The 12,229-nt window shown below is 47.2% G+C and overlaps 1 protein-coding gene across 5 annotated transcripts in view; it reads right to left on the bottom strand.

Annotated features, from left to right (window-relative positions):
• The window catches only part of copa (COPI coat complex subunit alpha), a 35,043-nt gene that overhangs the window by 22,053 nt on the left and 761 nt on the right, over nucleotides 1-12,229 (bottom strand). For 3 of the 5 annotated variants that reach the window (XM_033042638.1, XM_033042643.1, XM_033042642.1), the window contains exons 2-10: nucleotides 11,545-11,604; nucleotides 6,915-7,028; nucleotides 6,126-6,199; nucleotides 5,108-5,188; nucleotides 4,508-4,584; nucleotides 4,077-4,186; nucleotides 3,436-3,545; nucleotides 1,175-1,274; nucleotides 692-827 (exon numbers count right to left, since the gene is read on the bottom strand). In XM_033042638.1, the coding sequence (XP_032898529.1) occupies nucleotides 692-827; nucleotides 1,175-1,274; nucleotides 3,436-3,545; nucleotides 4,077-4,186; nucleotides 4,508-4,584; nucleotides 5,108-5,188; nucleotides 6,126-6,199; nucleotides 6,915-7,028; nucleotides 11,545-11,604 (862 nt within the window). Of the gene's footprint in view, nucleotides 1-691; nucleotides 828-1,174; nucleotides 1,275-3,435; nucleotides 3,546-4,076; nucleotides 4,187-4,507; nucleotides 4,585-5,107; nucleotides 5,189-6,125; nucleotides 6,200-6,914; nucleotides 7,029-11,544; nucleotides 11,608-12,229 lie in introns of all 5 variants that reach the window. The other 2 variants (XM_033042640.1, XM_033042639.1) reach the window with 2 other exon arrangements.

The following is a 12,229-nucleotide window of genomic DNA, read 5'->3' on the forward strand; positions in this document are numbered from 1 at the left end:
AATCAGTTAGGTATTTGAGGAAGGACATCCTTGCTATTGAGGCAGTGCAGCGTAGGTTCACGTGGTTAATCTAGGATGGCGGGACTGTCATGTGACGAAAGATTGGAAAGACTGGGCTTGTATTCACTGGAATTTAGAAGGATGAGAGGGGATCTTATAGAAACATAAGAAATTACGAAACGACTGGACATGCTAGATGCAGGAAAAATGTTCCCAATGTTGGGGAAGTCCAGAACTAGGGGCCACAATCTAAGAATAAAGGGGAGGCCATTTAAAACTGAGATGGAGAAAACACTTTTTCACCCATAGAGTTGTGAATTTGTGGAATTCTCTGCCACAGAGGGCAGCAGAGGCCAATTCACTGGATGAATGTAAAAGAGAGTTGGATAGAGCTCTAGGGGCTAACGGAATCAAGGGATATGGGGAGAAGGCAGGCACAGGGTACTGATTGTGGATGATCAGCCATGATCACGATGAATGTTGGCCGGAAGGGCCAAATGACCTCCTTCTGCATCTATTTTCTATGTTTCTATGTATTGCACACGATCGCTGTGGGATTTGGCAGAAACTGGTCCAATCGTGCTTTAGCACACAAAGATGCAATCACCTTGCCCTCCACCCAAGGACTCAGCAAAGAGAGATCGCAGGCAGAACCACCCGTGCTTGGATTACCTGTCCCATCACCGCTCACCTCTTCGACATGTCCCAGACACGGATGCTCTTGTCCTCGGAATTACTCAGGATCAGCTCCTGACGGGGATGGAAGGCAGCGCAAGAAACATTGTTGTAATGTCCACGGCATGTGTCCACCTCCCAGGCCTTGACATCTGAGTGCAGGAGAGAAAGGGGGCTTCAGCATAGAATCATGCGTGGGCCGGGAGACACAGGTGGCATCAGGAAGGGGAGATAGGGATTTCAAAATAGCAGCTCTCTTTAAAACCTGGAGATGTAACAGGGGATAGCTAAATAGCATTGTTCTTAGACCTAGAGATGCGAGGTCTGTAGGCATTATTAGAGCCTGGGTATCATGTTAGTCTAGATCTGGTCAAAAAGGGACCGGTTCTGATGTGATCGGTTTGTGACCTGGGAGTTACACATGATCCCGGCACTGGGATCATTGTGTTGAGAATTAATGTTGATCAGCACTGGGCACGAGGCAGCAGGGGACACTCACCATTCATTCGCCAGATCTTCACCTGTCGGTCATCCGCACCTGAAACGATCAGGGCCATGGTGGGGTGAAAAGTTGCCCAGTTTACTCCTCGATCATGACCCTGCAGGTGACAAAATGGGTGATTAAGAGTTTAAGATGGAACTGCAGATGCTGGAAATTCGAAGGTACACAAAAATGCTGGAGAAACTCAGGGGGTGCAGCAGCATCTATGGAGCAAAGGAAATAGGCAACGTTTCGGGCCAAAACCCTTCCTCAGACTGATGGGGGGTGGGAGGGGGCGGGGAGAAGAAAGGAAAAAGGAGGAGCCCGAAGGCTGAGGGATGGGAGGAGACAGCCCGAGGGCTGATGGGTGAGCCTTGCTGGAAAGCCTTGGTGAGAAGGAGCTTCACCGTCTAACCTGTGCCCTGGGAGAGTGATGTGACAGTGCAGAGTGAGCTTTACTGTGTATAAGCCGTGCCCCAGGAGTGCGTGACTGGACAATGTAGAGGGAGCTTCACCGTGTCCAACCTGTGCCCTGGAAGCATGAGAAAGGTTTAGAGTGAACTGTTCACCGACCGAAAACTGGCTGCTACATAGAAGACAGAATAAATGGGTGCTTTTCAGGCAGGAGGGCTATAACTAATGCAGTACATCAAGGATATATTCTTTCCCTCAAATTTATATATGTAATAAAGGCAGTTTCCAAGTTTGCCAACATTCTGTCAATAGATAGAAAGGCATGTTGTGATCGGGACATTATAATTGCGCAATGGGAAACAAGTAGAATGAGTGATTGGGTGAAAACCTCGCAAATGAAGTTTTATGAATATGTGCTCATGCATTACAGTAAGCAAATCCTATGGCTAAGCGGAGAGAGACGACAAATGAGTGAAGAGGGATCCAAGTTTTCTAGTGCATGAATCACAAAAAAATAGCGGGCTGATCCAACAAATAGTTTGGAGGGCAAATGGTTGTACGTGGTTCTGGTGAGGACACACTTGGAATACTGGGCACACCTTTGGTCCCCTTACCGAAAACAAGAAAGAGCATTGGAGGCGATCCAAAGGAGATGAATCGAGCCAATTCCTGGGATGTGGATTGTCCTTTCTATAAAGGCTAGAATTTGGATTTGTATTGGTCAGAGTTCAGAAGTCTGAGGGATGAGCTTAAAACAGATAAGATCCAATGGGGGCTTGACACGGTAGAAGCTGGAATATTTCCAGCAGTGGGAGAATCCCGAGCAAGGAGATATCGCTACAAAATAAGAGAATTTCTTCTGAGTGTGATAAATCTCTAAAATTCTCTGCCCCAGAGGCTAAATGAGTTGATATATTTAAGGTGATAAAGATGTGATAGAACATAGAACAGTATGGCACAGAAACAGGTCCTTTGGCCCATAATGTTCATGTCGGAGATCATGCTTAGTTAAACTGATCTCATCTGTCTGCACGTGCTCCACATCCCTCCATTCCATGCAGCTACATGTTGCCTATCCAAAAGCCTCTTAAACGCTGCTATCATATCTGCCTCCACCACCATTCTTAGCAATGCTTTCCCGCACATATCCATTAAACTTCCCCCCTCTCACCTTACAGCTATGCCCTCAAGTGTTGGGCATTTCCACCTTGGGGAAAAAAGGTTCTAACTGTCTACCCTATCTATCTCTCATAATTAAATATTTCTATCAAATCTCGCCTCAAACTCCAACGTTCATTCCAAGACAATCCAAGTCTATCCAACCTTTTCCTGTAGTTGAAACTCTTTAATCCAGGTGACATTCTGGTAAACCACCTCCATATCCTCTCCAAAGCTTCCACATCTTCCTGCAATGGGGTGCAATATTCTCAATGCGGCCTAACCAAAGTCCCGACTCGTGTATTCAATTCCCCCATCAATGAAGGCTAGCATATCATACGTCTTCATAACCACCCTCCTCCAGGGAAAGATGAAAGAATTAAGGCCACCTTGGATCACACGGTCATATTGAATGGCAGGATAGCTTTAAGTGAACGAGCCATGTACTACTTTCTTGTTTTCCTATATATCTACCCTCTGCTTAGGCAGTGTGTGCAGAAGTAGTTTCACTTTGCAGCTAACCTGTAGCCCTGGGAGTGTGTAACAGATCAGTGTAGAGTGAGTTTCACTCGGTCTAACCCATTCCCTGTGAGTGTAGAGATGGGACTATAGAGAGGAAGCCTCACTATGTCTTGCCCATGTCCGAGGAGTGGGTAAAGGGACAGTGAAGATGATTCTCTCTGTCAGCCCCCTATGCACAGCCTTACCTCCAGAACATACTTGACAACGGCATCAGTAGTCCCAAACAAGTCAACACCCGATATCCCGCGGACATCGCTCTCCACTGCTCCTGGGGAAAGGTTTTTCTTCCTCAGACCTGAGGAAGCAGGTAGAATATGGTGAGTGTGGCAAGTGCCGGGAAGAGATGAGGATAATGGTGTGCTATTCCTGACTTACAGAGGTTGGAAGAAAATTGGAGAACGGGAAGGACCTTGCTTGGGGGATGGTTCAGATGAAGCTCAGCAACAATGAAGATAGTTTACACAGACGGGAAGTCCAAGGAAGGGCCATGTCCCAATACGCCCTAACAACGAGGGCCAATTGCAGCTAATTATGGCCATTTTTTTCGCGCACAATGTCCTCGATCAACCAGTCAATGCCCAATACGGTAAGCAAATTGCCTAATCAGAAGGCACCCATGAGGCATACAGCGCTTTTCAATCAGCCAATGACTGTGGGTGGCACTGGTGGGGTGTCCACCAATTAACATGATATGGGATGGGGAGGGGCGTTGTGCTAGGCCATAAGAACGAATGCTCGTCACAGAAGGAAGGTCTTTGCGTCCGAACACTGCAAACCCCCCCCCCCCCACCACATGCCGCGAGCCGACTCAGAAGTCAGTTCTCACCAGAAATATCCCAGACACGGACAGTTTGGTCCAGGCTTGCCGAGACGACCAAGTCCTCAGAGGGATGGAACTGGGCACACATCACATAGTGATTATGTCCAGTGAGTACACTGTGGGACAGAGAAGTGGGGGTGGGGTGGAATAGAGAGATGGGTAGAAAAGGAGGGAAAAAAGTTGGGGGGGGGGGAGGAAGAAGAGGGAAAGAAAACAAAAGGCATCAGAGTTCAACGTATCACTTCCTGGACAATAGCCCTCCCCCCCTCCCCACCACCACACTCACGCCAGTGTATAATGGTTTTCATGCCCCCTTCCCCTCCCCGTTGTCCCAGAACTTCCTGAAACCAGGAGAACGACAGAACCCATCACTGGTGATTAAGTGGGGAAAGGGAGGGGGAGTTACCGAGCTGGAGCTGCAGGATCCATCAACTCACCACACACAGGTCCTCGACTGCCAGTTCCAGATCCGGATGGTTTGGTCATCCGAGGCACTCAAGATCCATGGATATTCCTGTGAGAAAGATTCCTGGATCACTGTCCTGAAAACCTGGAAACCCTATTGCTTCAGACAGCTTTTCCTCCTTATTCACACGGCATCTTCCTTGCCCTCTCCGTAACTCACTCCTTATTCCCCTCATCATCTTCTACCCACCAACTCCTGTTCCTCTATTCTTCTCCACTCAATAAATTGTTCTCCTCACTCCCTCCTTTCATTACCCACTCCTTTCCTCATACCCTCTACGTTCCATAGCCCAGCCTTGAACCCCTCATTCCCAACTTACCCCATTGGACCATCATTCAAAACCTACCCCCAATTGGTCCGTCATTCCTAACTTCCCCCATTCGGCCCCTCTTTCCACATCCACCCTTCCTCCATTCATTCGTTACCCACCACCTTCCCTTCCCCCACCCATTCTCCTTCCCTTCAGCCATCTTCCCCTTTACCTTCATTCCCAAAACATTCCCTCCGCTATACTCTTCAATCTTCCCTCCACAATCCAACATTCCCGCCTTTCCTGGGGTCCTGCACTCACGTGGTGGAAGAAGGTGGTACGGATGTAATCCAGGTGACCCAGCAACGTGAAGAGGCATCGTCTCAGCTTGTAGTTCCAAACCTTGGTGCGTGGGATAGAATTTCAATCATTTTCTCAATCCGCTCAATCATTAATGCAAACACTTGACAATATTTTCTCGCCACATTACTATGCGATCTGGGACTTGCAGTCAAGGCCAGCAGTCGTTGCCAATGAGGTGGTGGGAGTAAGTTGCCTCTATGACCTAGTGCAGTCGTTCTGATGAAAGTGCCCCCATAGTGCTGTTGGGGAGTTCCAGGATTCAGATCCAGTGATGGTGGACTAGTAATAGATTTCCCACTCCTACATCCCCTACCACCTTTCCATTCCTGATGATAGTGGTGGCGAGATTGAGAGATGCTGTCAAGGTAGCCTGGCTGAGTATTTGCAATGCAATTTGCATAAGGTACACAACTGCAGCTAGTTTAGTTTTATCGTTTAGAGATATAGCTTGAAAACAGGCTCTTCGGCCCATCGAGTCTGCAACGACCAACAACACTAGCACTAACCTACACACTAAGGACAATTTACAATTTTTACCGAAGGCCATTAACCTACAAATCTGTACTTCTTTGAAGTGTGGGAGGAAACTGTGGAGTACCCGGGAAAAATCTACGCAGTTACGGAGAGAACGTACAAACTCTGTATAGTTAGCACCCCATGGTCAGGATCGAACCCGGGTCTCTGGCGCTGGAAGGTAGCAACTCTACCGCTGTGTCACCATGCCACCCAGCTAGTGTGTATCAGTGGTCCACGGAAGGAGGGAATGTTTAAGATGATGGCTGGAGAGTCAATTAAACAACTGCTGTTCCCTGGATGCCGTCGAGCTGCTTGGGATTTGCCGCGCTTACCCAGTGAGGTGAGAGAGTGCTCTGCTCACTCCTCATTTGTATTGTGAGGTGAAATCAGTGACTGAATCGCCTAACACGATGTTCTGCTTCCGACTTCTGCGATGGGAGCTTTGCCTCTGATCTCTTACCTTGATTTTGTAGTCATCTCCACCAGAAACAAAGAGGGGCTGCTGCTTGTGGAAGTCGATGCCTCGTACGGGACCTGCAGGTGGCGGTGGTGTTTGAAGAGAACAGTTCGTCAGAAATAATCTTTCTTCCCCGCACAACCATTAACCCTTCTACTCCCCTCACAACCATTAACCTTTCTCTTCCCCCCACCAACACCATTGGTAACCTTTCTCCTCCCCCCCACACATCCAGAAACCTTTCTCCGTCCCCCTACAACCAGAACCTTTCTTACTCACCTCCACCATTAACCTATCTCCCCCCCCAACCATGAACCTGTCTTCCCCCACCCCCCACCATTGACCTTTCTCCTCCACCAAACCAGTAACCTTTCTCCCACCCCTTCCCCCCAGACTCTCTTCACAGAGACGATCAAGCCACAAGGAGACCTTCCCTCTCTTCACACAATGGGGTCTGTGTGGAGGAGGGTGGGAGAAGTCAGGGTGGCGGGTGACTAAATAAGTAGTTAACCCAAAGTGAAGAAACCAAATTGGAATAGCAGGCCATTTGAACCTTCAAGTCTACTGTGGAATTCTGTAAGATGGCAATACTTTTCTTCACCAACCCCAAATCCCTCAAGTACCCAAAAAATATATTGGTCTGTCTCAAACAGTGACAAACGGCTGGGTGAACCCACTTCCCCTTAGTTCCGTACTGAACAGGCAATCGCATGTTCCGAGCCTCTGATCTCCACCCATTCTCCCATCTGCCTGCTGCAGCTCTTCAGGTACCTCTCACCCAACCAGCCTTACCATCGTGCTCATCGAACTTGTCTATCAGGGTGCACATACGGTAGTCCCAGAGCTGGATCACCCCATTGTGCAGACTGGCCAGGATCCATGGGCGCTTAGAGTGGAAACTCAGCCCTGCCATGGGATAGGTGGGGGAAGGTAGACACAAAGGAGGGAAGGCATGTGGGCAAGAGAGAAAGAGGAAGAACCAGGTAACAAGTGCACTCAAAATCACCAGAATCAATCAAGTTCTTGGATAATGCATGTGATAAATCCCAGACTAATTTCTCCCCCAGTACCTGTTTAGAGATTTATAGATTTAAATCTATATTTAAATATACACTTTAAATAATCTATTTAAAAGTAACACAAAGTTATTGAAACAATTATTTTGCATCAATAACAAATATTTTAATATTGTAAGTATTATTAAAGTTTATTAATTTAATAAAATTAATTTTATTATATTATTTTATAACTATTTCACAAACCCCGAAAATAGGTTCCAGCCTCCGATGCATTCCTGGGGTTCATTCACTAAACACACCAAATTCCTCAATTAGATTCCAGCCAGCAACCAATTCCCAGGGATCTACTCTGTACACAAACCCTACTTAGATGCCAGTCTGCAACTCATTGCAGTGCATGTTTTACTAAATACATGAACAGTGATGAGAACTCTGATAGATGGCAGCAGGATACAAACAGGTTTGTGAAAGGGGTGGAGATTTGGTATTTTAATGACAGAGATTGATAAATTCTTGATTAGGAGGGGTGTCATGAGTTATGGGGAGAAGGCAGAAGAATGGGGTTGAGAGGGAAAGATAAGTCAACCATGACTGAATCGCAGAGTAGACTTGATGTGCCGAATGGTCTAGTACTGCTCCTACAACGTATGAACAACCAAATAAAACAAGAGGTCTGGAAGAGAGTTGGGAGGATGTCCCTTTGGTGGAGGCGCAAGCATTAGAGAATATACTATAAAAGGGAAGAGAATGTAATGATATCAAGAAATTGTATTTATGCAGCATGTGCCTGGAATGCAGCAAGGTGGAAAGCAAGTGAAGCCAGCAGCTTCATTGTGGCATTCAGGATGGAACTGCGTAAGAAATGAGGCGAATAGACCTTCAGTGATGTAACCAATGATTGGATGACAAACTACTGACCCCCTTTGATTTCTGCTTCTTCTTCTTGTAGGATTCCGGCAGTGTAATAATAATTATTATTTTATTTTTATTTTTTTTTAAATTATGGGCGCCTTTCAAGAGTCTCAAGGACACCTTACAAAAATTGAGCATGTAGAGGAAAAACATGTAAGGGGAATGAAATAAATAGTAGAGACATGACTAGTACACAAAGTAAAGACAGAATTCAATACAAAACACAGTATGAGGCAATTAATGCACAGATGAAAAGGGACGGGGACGTGGGGCTAAGGATAGGCAGAGGTGAAGAGATGGGTCTTGAGGCGGGACTGGAAGATGGCGAGGGACACGGAATTGCGGATCAGTTGGGGGAGGGAGTTCCAGAGCCTGGGAGCTGCCCTGGAGAAGGCTCTGTCCCCAAAACTGCGGAGGTTGGACTTGTGGATGGAGAGGAGACCGGCTGATGTGGATCTGAGGGACCGTGAGGGTTGGTAGGGGGAGAGTAGGTCAATGAGATATGGGGGGGGGCCAGATGGTGGAGGGCTTTGTAGGTGAGGATCAGGATTTTGTAGGTGATCCGGTGGGAGATGGGAAGCCAGTGAAGTTGTTTGAGGACTGGAGTGATGTGATGCCAGGATTTGGTATGGATGATGAGTCGGGCGGCTGCTTTCTGGACCAGTTGGAGTCGGTTGATGTAGGTGGAGCTGATGCCAAGGAGAAGTGAGTTGCAATAGTCCAGTCGGGAGGAGATGAAGGCTTGGATGAGTCTTTCAGCAGTGGCCGGTGTGAGAGAGGGTCTGAGTTTGGCTATGTTGCGGAGATGAAAGAAGGAGGTTTTAATGACATGGCGGATGTGAGGCTCAAGGGAGAGGGTGGAATCAAAGATCACGCCAAGGTTACGGGCCTGGGGAGATGGGGAGACAGTGGTGCCGTCGATGGTGAGAGTGGGGTTGTTGATTTTGCTGAGTGTGGCTTTGGAGCCTATGAGGAGGAATTCTGTCTTATCGCTGTTTGGTTTGAGGAAATTGTGTTGCATCCAGGTTTTTATAGCTGACATGGGATATGGAGTTGATATGGGAGAGGGGGGGGTTGTGGGGGGATTTGGTGCCAAGGATAAATCTGGGTGTCATCAGCGTAACAGTGGAAGTCCAGATTGAAGTGGCGGAGTATCTGACCAAGGGGGAGGATGTAGATGATGAAGAGGAGGGGGCCGAGTACGGAGCCTTGGGGAACGCCTTGAGTGACTGCGGCTGTAGCAGGAGGTGTGGTTGTGGAGAGAGATGAAGTGGGATCTGTTGGAAAGGTAGGAACGGAGCCAGCTGAGTGCAGAGCCTTCAATGCCGAAGGTCTTTGAGTCTGGTGAGCAGGATGTTATGGTTCACTGTATCGAAGGCTGCGCTCAGATCGAGGAGGATGAGGATGTTGAGGGAACCAGTGTCAGCAGAGGTGAGGAGGTCGTTGAGGACTTTGAGGAGAGCAGTTTCTGTGCTATGGAGGGGGCGAAAGCCAGATTGGAGGGGTTCAAGTAGGTTATACGCAAGGAGGTGGGAATGAAGTTGCGACGCAACGATACGCTCCAGGGTTTTTGAAAGAAAGGGGAGGTTTGAGATTGGGCGGTAGTTAATGAGAGAGGAGGGATCAAGACCAGGTTTCTTTAAGATTGGTGTAACGGCAGCAGTTTTGAAAGCGGAGGGGACAATTCCTTGGGACAATGAGGAGTTGAAGAGATTAGTGAGGTAGGGGCAGAGAACGGGGAGGCAGGACTTCAGCAGGGGAGTGGGGAGAGGGTCGAGGGAGCGGGTAGTGGGTTTGGAAGAGCTGATGAGTTTGGAGATTTCAATAGGGGTGACCAGGTCAAACTGGGAGAGGAAGCAGTGTGGAGGAGGGGTAAGGAGGTCAGTGGAGATGTTGAAAGGAGACGTAGACGTGTAGACGCTGCTAAGCGTATTACTGCCCTCCACAGGTCAAAGTTTGAACTAAATTCTTACATACAGTCCTGTAACTTGCAGGAATTGAAGAACAGCCCTGGATATCAGTTGATGTTTCTCACTGTGCCCCAACAAAGATAAAACAGAAAAAGCCTCAACTCCAAGTCCTGTCAGTCTAACAAACAATACTTTTCTTTCTACCCTATACTTTTTACATTCTAGGAAAACATGCTTAACTGTCTCATTACTCCCACATTCACACAAGCCAGAAACATGTTTCCCTACAATGCACAAATAGTAATTTAACCCACAGTGTCCCAACCTCAATCTACACAGTTTAACTGAGTCCCTACGGGACAGAGGTGTACAGAAACATATTTTCCTAACTTCAGATTGTATAGAAAAGTAGTGTCTACCCTTGACTTTCATTTCCCATCCTCTCTGCCATTCTTTTGTTAAGCCCTCTTTAATTATTTCTCTCAGTTCCACTCTCCCCAATGATACATGGATATCTACTTCTCTTCTTAAACTCTCCTTTGCTATAAGGTCCACCTGCTCATTCCCCCTCACCCCAGCATGCCCGGGAACCCAGCAAAAAGTGATGTTATACGCAAACCCAATTCTAGAAAACACACTCAAGATTTCATTTAGAATGTCAGGACGAGCTTTAGATTTCCCTACTCTTAAAGTTTCAAGAGCAGCTGCAGAATCAGAACAGATAATGACTTCTCTAAAACTGGCTTCCTCAATCCACCATAGAGCCCATTGAATTGCCATTAATTCAGTCGTGAGAACAGAGCTTCCATCAGAAATGCGCCGGCCAATCTTCAACCCAAGCTGCTCCACATACACTCCAAACCCAGCTCACCCACTAACTGGATCTTTAGATCCATCTGTAAAAACAATCAAAGTGCTCTCACTGATTGAATTAAGATATTCCACTATTCTTGGAGTCACCTCGCGCTTATCTTTTTCCTGAAGAAAAGCTAGCTCAATAAACAGTTCAGGAAGAACCCAATAGGGCACAGGTAGCCTTATTGTATGCTCTATAATACCCCCTTGTTCCAAACCCAGCTTTCTAGCCCACTGATTTACAATGACAAAAAATGTGTTATATTTGTTACCATCATCAACCTCTTGCAACAAACACCTTGCTGGGAAAGTATCATTACACCCACAAAGTTTAGCCCAGTAATGTAACCCTAGCTTAATGCGCCTTAACCATAAGGGCATTTCTCCCATTTCAACAATCAGGGCAGGGACTGGGGAAGTCCTGAAGGCTCCACAGCAAAGCCTCAAAGCCTTTGCCTGCAACACATCTAGCCTAGCCAGAACAGTTTTAGACGCAGACCCATACACAAAACACCCATAGTCAAGAGAAGATCTGATCATGGCCTGATAAATTAGCAGCATTGTCTCCCTGTTGGCCCCCCACTCACACCCAACCAGACTTCTCATAACATTCAGAACTTTTTCACACTTCCCCCCTTTGATTTGAGATGTCACTGGACCTTTAATCATGTTAAATCCCCCACACACTAACATCCCCATCATTTATTGTTCAAATATAATTCTCACCTTTGACTCGTGCAGATTTTGTCTCAAATTTGGTCAGCATTTTGGCTTGGAGCAAGATTACTGTGGACAAAATTGAAATAGAACAAGAGTTATATTCTAACCTTTACTGGAAATTCAGGACCCACTACAGTACATTCTAGCTACCGCACCATGCAAAGGGCTTCCTTGAAGCCCGAGGTACACGCAGACCACCAAACACCATTAAACTGTCTCAAATCCTACCTAGCTCATCTATCCCTCCAGTCCTATGAACAAAGACTGCCGATTGATCCTGACAAACACTCCTTAAACTTCCCATTCCTTCTCTCATTATCCTCCATTCATCCTTTTACCCCACTTTCCCCTTCCCCTCCTCTTTCATCTTTAGCACTCTCTTCCTTCTGTCATCCTTTCTATTTATTCATCTCTACCTCTCACACCCCCCCCCCCCCTTCTCCACAGCCCTTCACTGCTCCCCTTTGTCAGTAATTCGTTTTCTGCCTCCCCAAACTCATCCCTCCCCTGAACTGTCATTCACCCAACCTCCCTCCCCACCTCCCTACCCCTCCTCCTCACCGCCTTTCATATCCCTCACCCTCCCCTCACATATCCCTTCCCTTACATACCCTCCCCACCTCTCGCCCCTCAATTATCCCTCCCTCACCACTTCCCCTCACCCCCCCCCCAGCCTTCACATCATCCTCAC

The sequence above is a fragment of the Amblyraja radiata genome, chromosome 24 (genome assembly GCF_010909765.2).
Source record: "Amblyraja radiata isolate CabotCenter1 chromosome 24, sAmbRad1.1.pri, whole genome shotgun sequence".
Taxonomy (NCBI): Eukaryota; Metazoa; Chordata; class Chondrichthyes; order Rajiformes; family Rajidae; genus Amblyraja; species Amblyraja radiata.